This window comes from Sorex fumeus, unplaced genomic scaffold (genome assembly GCF_029834395.1).
Source record: "Sorex fumeus unplaced genomic scaffold, SorFum_2.1 ptg000036l, whole genome shotgun sequence".
Lineage (NCBI taxonomy): Eukaryota > Metazoa > Chordata > Mammalia > Eulipotyphla > Soricidae > Sorex > Sorex fumeus.
In genome coordinates, this window is record NW_026606093.1 from 15,048,901 (window position 1) to 15,065,575 (window position 16,675).

At 38.1% G+C, this 16,675-nt stretch overlaps 1 protein-coding gene across 1 annotated transcript in view; it reads right to left on the bottom strand.

Annotated features, from left to right (window-relative positions):
* LOC130027139 (myosin-13) overlaps window positions 1-16,384 on the bottom strand; it is a 95,630-nt gene extending 79,246 nt beyond the window's left edge. The window contains exons 1-6 of the mRNA XM_056117779.1: window positions 16,181-16,384; window positions 11,547-11,690; window positions 11,310-11,466; window positions 3,240-3,267; window positions 3,043-3,154; window positions 1,501-1,593 (exon numbers count right to left, since the gene is read on the bottom strand). Of these exons, the coding sequence (XP_055973754.1) occupies window positions 1,501-1,593; window positions 3,043-3,154; window positions 3,240-3,267; window positions 11,310-11,466; window positions 11,547-11,690; window positions 16,181-16,384 (738 nt within the window). The remainder of the gene's footprint in view (window positions 1-1,500; window positions 1,594-3,042; window positions 3,155-3,239; window positions 3,268-11,309; window positions 11,467-11,546; window positions 11,691-16,180) is intronic.
* Window positions 16,385-16,675: the final 291 nt, after the last annotated feature.

A 16,675-nucleotide genomic window follows, 5' to 3' on the forward strand; every position in this document is an offset into this window, starting at 1 on the left:
ATTTTAAATATGAATTTTAGTTATTTATTAGAACTTAAAACAAGTTATTGTTAACTTGAAAATTTTGGGACTGTGAAAGGTAGGGAGACCGTCCAGACAAAATGTGACTTCTGGACTGGAGATAAGAATAGGAAGTACTTGAGGACATTGTCTTTCTCCTTAAACTCGGTCTCTTGGTAGCACAGTAACTAAGCATGGATAGTGAATCTTTCCTGTCTAACAAAAATTCTGATAACTTGACAGAAAAAGTTTAATTCTGTAGCTAGTAAAACAGATAAGCACATGAGCAGTGCACAGATGACCCAGACAAAGAAAGAAATGGATGGGTTCAGTGTCACCATTTTTGATAGGTGCACCATTCCTCATTAAAGATTATTTTATCCTTCAAAGGCAGAAATCAAATGCAAGCTTTCTATTATCTGCTTCCTGAGAATGATGATTTTTTTTTCTTTTTGGGTCACGCCCGGCGATGCTCAGGGTTTACTCCTGGCTTTGCACTCAGGAATTACTCCTGGTGGAGCTCAGGGGATCATATGGGATGCTGGGAATTGAACCCGGATTGGCCGTGTGCAAGGCAAACGCCCTACCCACTGTGCTATTGCTCCAGCCCCCGAGAATGGTAAATTTTTAATAAACTTTATATCACAATCACAAATTGTGATTTGTTTGTAAAACTTTATATATATATATATATATAGGCATATGTGAGTGCTACACCTGAACTTCTGGTTAGTAAAATTAAGTAGAGGACAGGATGCTTATTTGCTAATGTAGAAGTAAATATATTTTTATTGAACCAATTCTAAGTGTTACAGATAAAAATTATTCTCCAACATAGAACAAATATACTTCAATTTATTATAAAATGTCGACCTCTTTTGCCTTCACTATTTCCATTTCTTTTGACTTGGAGGAAGTCAAATCTGCTTACTTAAATCACTAAAATTGCTATGGTTAATAAGTCAACAGATATTTCTCAAGGAGTGTTTATATTTTTTAAAGCTTACATATATGCTATAAGCTGGAGAGATAATACAGTTGTTGAAGTTCTTTCAATCTGCATATGTTTTGTACTGGTTTGATCCCTGGCACCCATGTGGTCCTCTGAGTGCACCAGGAAATACCCTGTAGTGCAGAGCAAAGAGTAAGCTCTGAGCTCTGCTAGGTATACCTCCCCGCCCCCGCATTCCCCATCCCCCAACACAGCTTCCATATAGAAAAATCACTTTTAGATAAAGGAATTGTTACCTATTAATGGAATTTGAACCACTATGACTATGCTCTGAAGTGATGCTGACTCATTAAGACAGTATAGTCAAAATTTCCTCTTTGCCTGGAATAATACACTCTCTAACGTGTATTAGAATATCCCAGTTGGCTAGAATAACTTTAATAGCTTGGCAGTTGACTAAGGCCTTGCATGTTATAGTTTATATGAAAATTTTTTATCCCCAGCATTTAATAGCGGGTTTAGTTTGGGGGAATTGGACTGAGTCTTACGAATCTTGAGGAGTTGTCATTCCGCACGGTCTTGGCATTCCCAAAGGCCTCCAGCAGAGGGTTGGCCTGGAGTATCTGATCCTCCAGAGTTCCCTGGTTAGCAGAGGAAGAAGATGGATTCTTATTCCTTTTCTGAAGTATGCCATGAGTTACTCAAAAGTGTGGGTGCTGAGGGCAGGACCCAGGGAGAAATGTCAATTGGTCCAGCTGTTTGATGAGTGCAGACATGTGGAGACACCTACAGAATCATCCCCACCTCACCCAAGGAATCATCAATGGGTAGAATAGAGAAGACATAGTACAGCATCAATCACTTCAAGCGATGTTAGATTCTAGAATGAATATTACTATAATATTATCACCCCCTCCATCTACTTAGCAGACCGCCTTTCTCCTCTGAAAATATTTCATTATCATTGTAATTATTATAATTTTAAACATTTCTGATAATATTTCGTTACAAGCTATGGACTTTGGGACTATTTGTCTTTAATTCACTATGCATCATGAATATGTATTACTTTATGTATCATGGGTATCTAATGTAGAAGTTTGAATACAAAAGTATAAAAAAAGATACAAACAAAAGTAATTCAAGAGATTACAAAAACAGTCATTTTCCTTTCTTGTAAGTAACATAATTGTTGTCAAAACTCACCCTTACTTCTAATAACCACTTATTCTCTGCCTTCTGAGCAGTTTGAAAACTACTGTTAAAATTAGTTCTCAAAGTGTGGTCTCTGGACCATGTATGTTAGGGACATGCTTGAAATGCAAAATATCAGAACTGTGAATGTGAGAAAGGAATCTCAATCAGAAATTCTGGGCCAGCAGCTTGATAATAGTTAGATAACATTCCTGGTGATTCTTATATACACACACCAGGGTGAAAAAATACTAACTAAACCATTATATTTTTATAGAACAATGTATATTTGCTTAAAGTTACTTGGTATTTACCAGATAAAACTGCGTGGGTAGTCGTGTGAGAGCGCCAGCTATCCTGAAGGAAACTTCGGAGTGAACCAGCTACTAGATGGTTCATTTAGTCTTTCACTCAGGTTGGACGACTGATTTGCATGTCAGGACAGCTACAGACCTCCACCAGAGTTTCCTCTGGCTTTGCCCTGCTCGGGCATTTTTCAGGCTGGAGCAATAGCAAAGTGGGTAGGGCACTTGCCTTGCAGCAGACCTGGGTTCGATTCCTCTGTCCCTCTTGGAGAGCCTGGCAAGCTACCGAGATTAGCCAGCCTGCATGGCAGAGCCTGGCAGGCTCTCCATGGCCTATTTGATATGCCAAAAACAGTAACAACAAGTCTCACCATGGTGATGTTACTGGTGCCCGTTTGAGCAAATCGATGAACAATGGAAGGACAGTGCTACAGTGTTACTTGGTATTTACTAATAGAACTAAGGCGCTTCCAAATTGCCTTTGGAAAATATCTAATGTTTATCGATGCTAAGGAAAAGTCCTGCATATTCTTAGTGTCAGCCCAGTTTGAACTTATTCCTATAAGCATCTGGGTGCAGAGAGTTGCTCACCTGCATTTTCCCTGGTTGCTGCTCCTTCTTCTTGTCTCCAGTAACTGCAATTGTTGCAAAGTACTGAATGACACGCTTTGTATTGACTGTCTTCCCAGCTCCAGACTCTCCGCTGTTGATTTAAAAAGTGAGATGAAGAAGAATGGAAGAGATGGTCCTGGCTTTCAAGTCATCATGGTGCAAACATGCTTACTCACGTGATAAGGATAGACTGGTTATCTTTATCTAGAAAATAGAAGGAAAAAAGAACAAATAAAGCTGAGTCAGAGCCCAGAGCCCAGACTCATGCCCAGCTGCCAATGAACACTATCCTTTCTGAATGACAGTAAGCCCAGCCTGACCAGAGGAAGTTCCCCTGCTTTGAGTCCAGACTCCAAGACAGAAAGTGATGAGATCCCAGGACTTTCTGTCTGTGCTGGGAAATGTTCACCCAGACTAGCCCAATTAAGCCTGAGCTCTAGGATTCACAAGCTTTCCAAGAAGCAGAGAAGCCCTGGAGTAGAATTGGCTGTCAACTAGCACAACCCCTTAAACAACTGAGAACCAGGAACAATGAGAAAGTGAAAGAACTCAACCCTGTCAACAAGGTGAACCTAACTCTAGGAAGATCCCAAATTACACCAGCTATTTCTAATATGCCTGAAGAAAACTTTGGAACGGCAATTGTATCAATGGTTAATGATTTGAAACTGACATTAAAAAAGAGAATCATGGGGACTGGAGCTATAGCACAGCGGGTAGGGCGTTTGCCTTGCATGTGGCCAACTGAGGTTAGATTCCCAGTATCCCATATGGCCCCTTGAGCACCACCAGGAGTAATTCTTCAGTGCAGAGCCAGGAGTGACCCCTGTGTATTGCCAGATGTGACTCAAAGAGAGAGAGAGAGAGAGAGAGAGAGAGAGAGAGAGAGAGAGAGAGAGAGAGAGAGAGAGAGAGAAAATCAATAAACTTGATGGGAATATTGTGAAAAAAAATGAAAGAAAAATGCCACCATATCTTAGATGTAACATAAGAATAGAGGATCAGGGGCTGGTGCAATAGCTCAACAGGTAGGGCATTTGCCTTGCATGCGGCCGACCTGGGTTCAATTCCCAGAATCCCATATGATCCCCCGAGCACCACCAGGAGTAATTCCTGAGTGCAGAGCCAGAAGTAGCCCCTGTGCATCGCTGGGTGTGACTCAAAATGCAACAAACACACAAACAAACAAGCAAAAAAACCTTAGAGTGTCTAGATGGATTTGGCAATAAAATCCACCTTTCTGTTACTGACAAGAGACACACTTGAGCTCTGACAATAAGCAGAGGCTCAGAGGTTGGAAAGCAACCACTTAGACTAATGTCAACAAAAATAGCAGGGAAAGCCATATTTTTAGCAGAACAAGTGACATTAAAGTTGAAGAATACAATAATAAAGATGGGCTTTATGTGATGTTTAAGGAATATATATGCACCAAAGTTGATAGAGTAACAGCTAACATGTTTGAAGAGATACATAAATGGTAGACAGTGTAGTAGAAGATTTTAATACCCCATTTTCCACATTGGAGACATTAACCAGAGAAAAATATCAATAAAGAAAAAAGAGCCCTAAATGAGGAATTGGAAAAACTGGGATAATAGACACATACAGGACCCTCATCTCCCAAAAGATAAACACACATTTTTCTCCAATGCACATGAGAGGATAGATCACCTGTTGGCATACAATGTCTTGAGATTGTAAATAATATCAAGTATCTTATCAGACCACAATGCCATGCAGAGAGAAAAAAATGATTTAAAAAGTTGAGAAAAACCTCCAACATTGGGACTATTAACAATATATTCTAAATAAAAACTGTACAAAGAATGAAACTGGCTCCAGTCCTGTGAATTCACTGTGAAGAAGCTACATTCAGAACGGTGCCATTACTTTCAGATACCAGTCCAGAGCCTCCCAAGGACATGGCTGCTGATGCGTCTGCTCATTTCTTCACTTCATCTGCCTCACAGAGAAGATGGGCTAATATTTTATCTCTAGATGCCCATCCATACTACAGCATGAAAGTCATCTCCATGGTGCAAAAGGCACAATAGGAAAGCAACACAGAAAACCACCACACTTAGTCAATGAAGATGGCTGCCCTGAAAACTCAACCAATAATACTAGTTATGTGGCCTCTCTAATAAAGACTTTGAAGAGGAAATGTTGAGGATGTTTAGGGAGCTCAAAAAGTGGAATTCACAGCCAATAAAACACTAAAGGATAGGAGAGCAGAAATGAGAAATCTACAAGCAGAAATGACTGAACTAAAGAATTTGATAGGTGAAACAAAAAATTTGCTGGAAGGCCATAGCAGCAGAGTAACAGTAGCTGAGGACAAAATCAGTGAACTCCAAGATGAAAGGTAGAAAATCTCCAAAGAGCAGAAGATGGAAAAAAGACATAAATGAGCAGCAGACAAGAGAACTCTGGGATGAATTCAAGAGGAACAACATAAGAATTATTGGGATTCTGAAGGGATAGAAAGGCAGCAGAGAAATCATATGGATCAGATTGAAAATTAAAAGACTCCTAGAAACTATAGACAACAAGAATGTGATCTTCCATAACTTATGGGACACAGCAAAAGCGATATCCAGAAGAAAGTTCATAGCTGTGAAACCATTTATAAGGAAGTCAGAAAGAGCCCACAAAAATAACATAACAGTACAGTTTGAGAAACAGAAAAATGAGCAACAAAAGGAGCCCAAAGCAGGTAGGAGGAAGGAAATACAAAATTTCAAGAAGAAATAAATGAATTGGAAGCCAAACAATTCAAAATGTTGGTCAAACCAAAGATTAAACAAAACTGATAAACTACTAGCAAGAAAGAGAAACAAGACTGATAAACTACTACAAAGAAAGAGAAAGAGAAAGCCCTAATTAACTAAATCAGAAACAGAAGGGGATACATCATAACAGATAACTCAGAAATTCAAAGGATCATCAGAGATTAATTTGAAAAATGTTTATGCCACAAAATTAGAGAACTTAGAAGAAATAGATAAATTTTCAGACTTCTATAAACTCTCAAGGCTGAACAAAGATGTTCTGGAATATGTAAACAGACCTATCACTTCACTATTGAGGAAATTGGAATGGTAATAAAAAGTCTTAAAAGCACAGTCCCAGAAAGATTCACTAGTGAGTTCGTTCAAACCTTTAAAGAAGACCTATTGTCAATCCTTTTCAGGTTCTTCCAGGAAACTGAAGGAATAGAAACACTCCCAAATAGTTTCTACAACGCAAACATTTCCACGATACCAAAAGCAGACAAAGACACACACACACACACACACACACACACACACACAAATACAGACCAATATCTAAGATGAACATATGTCTGAAAATCCTCAACAAACTGCTAGTAAATCGAATCCAACATCTCACCAAAAAAATCATACACCATTACCAAGTAGGTTTCATTCCAGATATGCAAGGATGATTTAACATATGTAATCAGTGTAATATACCTGATGCAAGAAAAATATACCAATGCAAGAAAAAATAAAAATCATATGATTATGTCAATATATGCAGATTAAGCATTTGACAAGACTCAACACTCATCATGATTAAAAACTCTCAATGAAATGGGATTTGAAGGAACTTTTGTTAGCATTGTCTAAGCTGTTTTCCACAAGCCTATTTCAAACATTATACTAAGTGGGGAAAAACTAAAATCCTGCCCCTTAAGATCAGGCACAAGACAATGGTGCCCACTCTCATTGCTTCTATTTAATATATTATTGGAAGTACTTGCTATAGCAATCAGTCAAGGAAAAGATATCAAGGGCATCCAGATAGAAAGGAATAAGTAAAGCTTTCACCATTTTCAGATGACATGCTGCCATATTCAGAAAACTCTAAGACTCTACATAAAAGATCTTAGAAACAATTTGTTTGGAAAGTGTCAGGCAAAATTAATACGCAAAAGCCTGTATACAAATAACAAAATAGAAGAGAGCAATATTTTAGAAAACCCCATTCATTATTGTGTCTCAGAAAATCAAGTACCTAGGCATTGGTAGAAAAGAGGTGAAAGGTCATACAAAGAAAACTACAAAACACTACTTCGAGAAATAAAAGAGGATACAAGAAAATGGAAACACATCTTCTGCTCATGGATTGGGAGGATTAACATTGTCAAAATGGCAAGATTCCCTGAAGTTTTATATAGATTCAATGCAGTTTCTATAAGCATACCCATGACATTTTCAAAGATATAGATAAAACACTCTTGAAATTTATATGTAACAATACTCCAACACTACCCATAATAGCTAAAGTACTACTTGGGGAAAAGATGATGGGATACATCGCTTTCCAAACTTCAAACTGAACTACAAAGCTTTAGTATTTAAAACATCATGGTACTGGAATAAGAAGACCCTCAGATTAGTAGAGCATAAACTTAGAGATAGATCCTCAGATCAGTTAATCTTTGATAAAGAGTAAAACAAAATGAAGTTGAGTAAGGAAAGTCTCTTCAACAGTTGATAGTCAACCACATGCAAAAGAAAAATGAACTCAGACCTCTTTTTAATGCCACACACAAAAGTCGCATCAAAATTGATTAAAGATATTGATATCAGACATGAATCCTTAAGGTACATATAGGAGAATATAAGCATAAGTCTCACTGACATTGAATCTAGAGTTATCTTTAAGGATAAAATATCACTGATCAAGCAAACAAACAGGACTACATTAAACCAAGAAGTTTCTGCACCTCCCAAAGGACATGCTGACCAGAATACAAAAGCAACCTACAGATGTGGAGAAATTATCTGTTCACCATTCATCCAGTAAAGGGTTAATTATTCAAGATATAAAAAGCAGTGATAGAACTCTACATGAAAAATATCCAACCCTATCAAAAAATGGGGAGGAGAGAGAAAAAGAAACTTCTTTAAAGAAGAAATACAATGGCCAAAATGTATATTTAAAATGCTTTATATCACTGTTCATCAGAGAAATGCAAATGAAAGCTATGAGACGTCACCTCACACCTCAGAGACTGGCACTTATAATGAACAACAACTGTGCTGGCGTCCATGTAGCGGGGGAAGGGGGCTCTCATTCGCTGCTGGTGGAAATGCCGACTGGTCAAACCTTTTGGAAATTCCTCAGAAAAACTAGGAATTGATCTTCTATTGTTCTGTAAATATAACCCAAGCTCCCAAAAGCACAAAGAAGGAAAGACATCTGCAGTCCTATGTTTATTGCAGGAACATATACAAGAGTCAAAATATGGAATCAACACAAAAGCCTATGGTACATATACATATACTCAGCCTTAAGAAAAGATAAAATCTTGCAATTTTCTGCAACGTGGATGAAACTGAAGAGTATTATGCTGAGTGAAATCAACAATAGGGTAGGGAAAGAAATAGACTCAGAATGCTCTCTGTCACATGTAGGATATAAAGAAACCACATAGGGGACTATCAAGTTCCCAATGGCAATAGAAATGAAGACAAGAGAACCGGTCTTCAGCAGGAAGTTAGGTACTGGTACACAGGTGAGAGAAAAAGATAGGGAAGGGAACACTAGGACAATGAGAGAAGGAAAATAATTGCCACAGGGCAGATTGGGAGATAGGAGGAAAACTGGGGACCCTGATGAAGGGTAGTGGGTACTGGTGAAGGAATTGGTGTTGGTTTCATGAAAAAAATGGCGAGAAAAACTGAACAGAAACTTCCTCAAAGAAGAAATAAAAAAGGCCCTCCCGTTGATCGTCGATTTGCTCAAGCGGGCCCAGTAACGTCTCCATTGGAGACTTTGTTGTTACTGTGTCTGGCATATCGAATACTCTCGGTAGCTTGCCGGGCTCTCCGAGAGGGGCGGAGGAATCGAACTCGGGTCGGCCATGTTGGCCGCTTGTAAGGCGAACGCCCTACCCGCTGTGCTATTGCTCCAGCCCAGAAGAAATAAAAATGGCAAAAAAACATGAAAAGATACTCTACATCATTAATCATCAGGGAGATGCAAGTAAAAACAACAATGAGGTATCATCTTACACCACAGATACTGGCATTTACCCAGTGCTGGCATGAAGAAAGGGACTCTCCTTCTTTGTTGGTGGGGATGCCAACTGGTCCAGCCTTTTTGGAAAACAATATGGACATTTCTCAAAAAACTAGAAATTGAGCTCCCATTTGATCTTGCAAGACTACTTTTTTAAATATACCCTGGAGGCAAAAAACACACAGCAGAAACACCACCTGCACTTCTATGTTCATTGCAGCACTATTCATGATAGCCAGAATTAGGAAACAACCTGAGTGCCTGAGAATAGATGACTGGATAAAGAAACCATGGTATATCTACACAATGGAATACTACACAGCCATTAGGAAGAATGAAGTCATGAAATTTTCTTATAAATGAATGGACATGGAGAGTATCATGCTGAGTAAAATGAGTCAGAAGGAGAGAGAGAGGTATAGAGTGACTTCATTCAGGTGGGATATTATATATATGTATATATGTATATATATATATATGACTCATATCCAAGACAAGGGTAAAGGAAGATTGGTCAATGGTTGGAAGCTTGCCACAAGAGTGTATGGGGGAGAAGAAAATGTAGACAAATAGTACTACATCAAATTCAAAAAGTTTTACGTGGAAAAAGAAACTACAATGAAAATTAAAAGCACCATGCTGAGATGAAATACTTACACATCAGGTAAAGAGCTAATATCCAAGATACATAAAACACAATGAAGCTCGACAACTAAAAATCAAATAAAAAATGACAAGAGGAGATGAATAAACATTTCCCCAAAGAAAAAGTATAAATGTCTTAGGCATATTTTGTAGGCATATGAAATGTGTTTTAAAATTAGGGAAATTCAAACAAAAACATTGAAATATAATCTCTCACCAGAGAGACTATCATGTAGCAACAAGACTGAAAACAACCAGTGCAGGTAGGGATGCCCTGACGTAGGAACCTCTCTCTTTTGCTGAGCTTGTCACCTGGTTCAGTCTCTATGTCAGACAGTACAGAATATTTTTTTAATATAAGAATAGAACACCATACAATCCAACTATCTCATTTTTTGGCTTCTACCTCTCAAACACACATACAAATTAAGGGAAAGTACATTTTCTTAAAAATATGCCCATTGCAGCATAATATCTAGGATATGGAAACTATCAAGATGACCCAAAACAGATGAAATACATGAAACTGTAATATATATGTGTATTATATATAATGGACTACTATGCAGCTTTTGGAAAAATTAGATCTTGCAGTTTTCAGAAACATGGATGGAACTGTAAGTATATGTTTTCATATATCATATTTAGTCATTTTATGACTAAAATAAGTCAGAGACACCTGCATGGCTTTATTTACCTGTGGAATATGGAGACTAAGCAAGGGAAAAGGAAAAGATAGTACTGAACAATGACAAACTCTTGTTTTTGGAATACAAAGTCAATTCTTAGCAATAGTGAAAGAAACATGGATAAAAGTACCTGACTATTTTGCAATCTTGTGTTCTTTCTTGCACACATATCTTGCACACATTCTTGCTTTTACCACACTGGAGAAACCCTTGTTTTCTCCTGAACACACACCCTGCTTTTCTCTCCCCTTACATCTTTCTAAATAAGCTTCACTCAATAAAAATTATTCACTTCACTAAAAACAAACAAAATATCAAAAACTCTACATCAGACTAGAGGAGATATAAAAGAGGGTCATGACCATCTAGTGGTGGAGAGTGAAATAATTCTTTACATTTATATCATAAATTTAACACCATTATAATTACCTAAACTATAGCACTGTAGCACTGTTCTCCTGGTGTTAATTGATTTTCTTGAGCAGGCTCAAATAACGTCTCCATTGTGAGACTTATTGTTACTGTTTTTGGCATATCAAATACACCACGGGGAGTTTGTCAGGCCCTGCCATATGGGCGGGATACTCTCAGTAGCTTGCCAAGCTCTCCGAGAAGGACAGAGGAATCAAACCCAGGTCGGCTGCATGCAAGGCAAACACCATACCCTTTGTGCTATCACTCCAGCCCTAAACCATAACCATAACTGGGTTTTAAGTTAATTTATGGTGTGAGAATTTGGGTCTTTCTAATCTTTGAGACAGTTGTGTTGATTTCCCAAAAGCAGGGTGTGTAAGTTATTTGTATAACTTTTAAAAGTACTAGTCCGGTTAAACGTCTAAATAATTAGCTAAAATATAAATGGAAGAAATAGCTCACCAGTCAGCATGAACTGATAGGCGTTGTCTGAGATGGAGAAGATGTGGGGCGGGGCTTCCTGGCGCTTTTTGCCTCTGTAGGCAGTCACCACCTCGGGGTTATACACTGGCAGCCACTTGTAGGGGTTGACGGTGACACAGAAGAGGCCCGAGTATGTCTGAGAAAACCAGAAATTGAAAGGCAAATCTTTCAATTGAGAGAGTTCAAGGGACTAAGGATATATGGAAGGTCACTCACGTAGATCATCCAGGCTGCATAACGCTCTTTGAGGTTGTACAGCACAGCCGGTTCATGAAGATGAGTCATCATGGCCATGTCTTCTATCTTGTCAAATTTGGGAGGGTTCATGGGGAACACCTGGTCACTGTTCAGAGTGAGTGTCTAAATTTGAGAAGCAAAACACATAAAGAGTTGGAAAGCATCAGAATCACTCCTCTTCTTTCTAGTGTAGTGGAAGTAGTGAGATACTATGGTATCTCACCACAATTAACATCAATGAATTAGTGGATCAATTCCATACTCAGAAGTGATTTACCAATAACTGTCCAGTTTAGTCTAATTCTAGTCAAACTGCCTAAGCAAATATGGTCTGATGGCCTCAGTCACTGAACAATCCCATGAGGAGTGGGTTATATGCACAGCACTACAGAGCCCTTTAGCTTTGGTAGTCATATGACTGTAGGGCTTGTTAGGTAGCTGTTACCGTCTTGAGGATGTTTCCTTCTATCTTTATTTTGAGAAGGTTTTTTAAAATTTTATCACAAATGGATATTAGAACTTTCCAAAAGCATCCTGGCATCAGTTGACATGATCATATGCTTTTTATCTTTCCATTTCCTGATGTGGTGCATTATGTTAATTGATTCACATATACCGAAACAATTTTGCATCCCTAAAATAAATTCCACTTGAACATAGCATATGATTTTTTTAACATGCTGTTGGTTTCAGTTTGCTACGATTTTGTGGAGAGGTTTTGCATTGACGTTCAATGAGAAGAATAGTCTGACTTTTTTTTTCTGATGTGTCTCTGTCTGCTTTGGGTATGTGTGATATTAGCTTTAGAGAATGTGGTAAGAAGGATTCCTATTTCTAAAATATTTTGGAAGAGCTTAAAGATCAGTGGCAGTAAGTCTTCCCTGAAGGTTTCATAAGACCGAGAAGTAAATCCATCTAGATCAGGAATTTTAATCAGGGGAGATTATTTATTACCGTTTCCATTTTCTTGCATGGGATTAGCCTGTCTATTCAGGGTTTCTAATTCCTCCTCATCCAGTTTTGGGAAATTGCATGTTCTAAAAAACTCTCCATTTCTTCTAGCTTTTCCATTTTATCTGAGGCAAATTGTTTATAGTAAGCTTTCACCACATTTTATATTTCTGTTGCATTTTCTTCTCTTTCATTTCAGAGCCTATTTATTTGAGTACTTTATTTCTTTCCTGTGATTCTAGCCAAAGATTTTTATATATTATTTATTTTCTCAGACAATTAGATCCTGGTTTCATGATATTTTTGGTATTATCTTGTTGTTTCTATATTCAAATTCAAAGTTGTTCAGTGACAACTATTACAGATCTGTTTGTTTTCTTCCATGTGTGTTCAAGGATTTCACAATTCCTCGAACCTCTGAATATGAGTTAAAACATTTGAAATTGAAGCTTGTTTTATTGGTAAAACAATATATGAAAACAATTATTTAATTTTTCTTTATGTTTTCCATCCTATATCACCCATTCTTGTATGCAGCTAACTCTGCCTGCCTTCCATTATTGAGAGGTAGGAAACAGGAAACGCATGAAAAAGAACCCATAAAGGCAGCCTGGCTTTTATTTCTCTAAAATTGGTCCTTAGAAGAGCTTTGAGGGCTTTTTACTGATAATATAAAAGGAAGGAAATTTATTGGCATTGACAAAATTGCTTGAGAGGAATTGCTTTCAACTCACTGCTCAGAGAGAAACCCAAGGTAGCAAGTATGTGTGTTCATGGGCTGGAACTTCTTTCTTAGAAGATCCTTTAGGGAAACACTGAGGAACCACGAAAGGTTTTGAAAATATGGCACAACCTTGGAGGAAACTCCAAGATGGCTAATGAAAATATTTTCTAGCCAACTAAAATCAGATATTAAATTCAATATTAAAAATAAGCAATATATGTACATACCTTGTATTATAACGACTGATACCTGAACAATGTATTATGTTAAAATTAAATATTATGACAATAAACATAGTAAAAGTAATGATAACTTGAATTCCCTTGTCCTGTTATTGTATATATTACAGAAAAGTAAGAGAACACTGACTATTTGCCCTTATTCTGTTTTACTTCACTTAGTATGCTATTCTCCAGTTCCATCCAAGTTGCAGCAAATTGCATGATTTCATCTTTCCTTGCAGCTACACAGTATTCTATTGTGTATCTATATCACAACTTCATTAGCTACTCATCTGTCAGTTGGACACCCATGGTTGATTTCATATCCTAGCTATTGTACTAAGTGCTTAAATGGATTATGGGCTGGAGCGATAGCACAGGGGTAGGGCGTTTGCCTTACAAGCGGCCAACATGGCGACCCGAGTTCGATTCATCCTCCCCTCCCTCTCGGAGAGCCTGGCAAGCTACCGAGAGTATTTGATATGCCAAACACAGTAACAACAAAGTCTCCAATGGAGACGTTACTGGGCCCGCTCGAGCAAAATGGATTATAGTGTGATTTTTTTATCCTATTGAAAGAATGTTTTTTTATGTATTGGGAGTAGATAAAAAGAGTGGAATTGTTGGATCATATGGCATCCCTATCATTACTTTTCAGAGAAATCGCAATACTGTTCTCCATAAGGTAGAACCAGCCAACAATCCCACCAGCAGGGGTGAGAGTCCCTTTTCACCACATCCTAATCAATAGATAGTTTTTAATGTTTTTGGTATGTCATTCTCATTGTTGTGAGATAATGTCACTATTGGTTTAATTTGGATTTCATAACAAGTGATGATGAGCACTTTTTCATGCCATCCATTATCTTCAGAGAAGTGTCTTCATTTACTCTCCTCATTGTTCAGATACTGGTTTTAGATTCTGTTCTTTCCTAAGTAAGTTATGGCTTTTATAGTATAGATTTCTTACACCTTCTGTTAAGTTGATTCCCAGGTATATTTAGGAACACTATTCTAATAAAAATTACACTATTTGAACTCTTTTTTTTTCTAGTTCATTTATTTGTGTATTGTGCAGAATTTTGTGTTGACTTTGTAGTTGGATACTTTTCTGTGTTGCTTATTTGTTTCTAGTAGGTTTAAATTTGACTCTGGGATCTTCTCTGTATATTATCATGCCATTTGCAAATAGTTATAATTTAGTTTCTTTTTTTAACTTACATCCCTTTGATTTATTTTTCTTGCCTAATTCTTTTTTTTTTTTTTTTGCTTTTTGGGTCACACCCGACAATGCACAGGGGTTACTCCTGGCTCATGCACGCTAGGATTTCTAATGAAATTGTATCAAAGGGGGGATACCTAGATTAACTGGACTCTAGATAATATAAATGTATGGACAATAAAGGAAATATATTGAGTTAGAAAAGTATGAAAAGGTGGACAGGAGATAACAGGATCAGAGATCAGTGACCTCAGGCACGTTGATGGTATAGAGTTGAGGTATATGTTTATATCTAAACCACAGGCCTAGCAATACTGTAAGCAGGAGACACAAATTATAATGCTCAAACTTAAAAATATGTCCATTGGAGCTGGAGTAATACTACTGCCTGTAGGATGCTTGCCTTGCACATGACCAACCTGGCTTGAATACTTGGCACCACATATAGTGCCCTGAGCCTGCCAGGCGTAAGCCCTAAGCAGTACTAGTTGTAGCCCAAAACTAACAAAGAAAGAAACAAAAAGTCTGTTAAGGAAGTAGGCTGGGGGTTTAAAGAAACTAGGGACATTGAGAGAGCGAAGATGACACAGTCGGTGGGATTAGTTCTGGGATATTGAATGCTTGAATGAATTGCTTTGTAAATCACAGTGGCTTAATAAATAAAAGATAGGAATGATATGTTAAGTGAAATGACTCAGAAAGAAAGGGACAGACAAAGAAAGATTGCACTCATCTGTGGAATATAAAGTAGCAAAATGGGAGACTAATACCCAAAGAATTGTAGAGATAAGGACTAGGAGGTTTACTCCATGGCCTGGAAACGGGTCTCAAATGCTAGGGGAAAAGGCAGCTCAGATAGAGAAGGGAACACCAAGTAAAAGGTGTTTGGAGGAACCGCTCGGGATGGGAGATGACTGCAGAATGTAGACTATAGATCGAACACAATGGCCACTCAATGCCTCTGTTGCAAACTACAACACCCAAAAGGAAAGAGAGAACAAAAGGGAATGCCCTGCCACAGAGGCGGGGTGGGGAGGGGGGCATGGGGTGTAGGTGATGGGAGGGACACTGGGATCATTGGTGGTGGAGGATGGGCACTGGTGGAGGGATGGGGATGGGTAGTCAATCATTGTATGAATGAAGCACAATCTAGAAAGTTTGTAAATATGTAACTGTATCTCATGGTGATCCACTAACAACAGCAACAACAAAAAAATCACGGTCACAGTCCTCCCACTGTTCATCGATTTGCTCTAGCGGGCCCAGTAACGTCTCCATCGTGAGACTTGTTACTGTGTTACTGTGTTTAACCCCTACCTTTCCCCCCTTTCCAGACAAAATATAAAATATTGAAAATCAAGTTCTCAGAGAAGATGGGAGGAAGATAAGTGTTATGGCTCTTTACCTGACACTTCAGACTCTGAGAAAGCAGCATGTTGTTTCTCATATTCTACTTGAAAGTAATAAGAAAATGTCCTTATTAATCAACACTTACCCGGTCATCCAGAGTCTTGACTGTGACTTTGTCATTTTCCCTGCTCTGGATCATACCTTTCACATACAATTCTTTATCATCCACTGCAAAGCAGGCTTTCTTAGAATCAAATGGGCGATTCTGAGCCTCAATTCTCTCTTTCTCTGGTTTTCGCAGGTAAGGAGCTGCTTCTCCAAAAATGGCCATTTCAGCGTCAGAACTCATGGCTGTCAGGACCTGAGAAAACAAGGGTATTTCTGGATCTGGACCATGGTAACCCTTAAATCTGGAGATCCCATCTTATTTCCTTTGAATCTGACAGGTGGTTAGATTCAAAGGCTCTTGGAATTTATCTCAGTCCTAAGAAATCTCAGGCCAGATTCAGAGTTAGACTGGGCAACCAGAAATGGTTTTATGGTGTTATTTCACTTTACAAAAAATTTTTAAGCTACAGATCCAACAATGCTGGTAAGCAGGAAAGCCAAATTTTAATGCCCAAACTTAAAAATGTGCCTG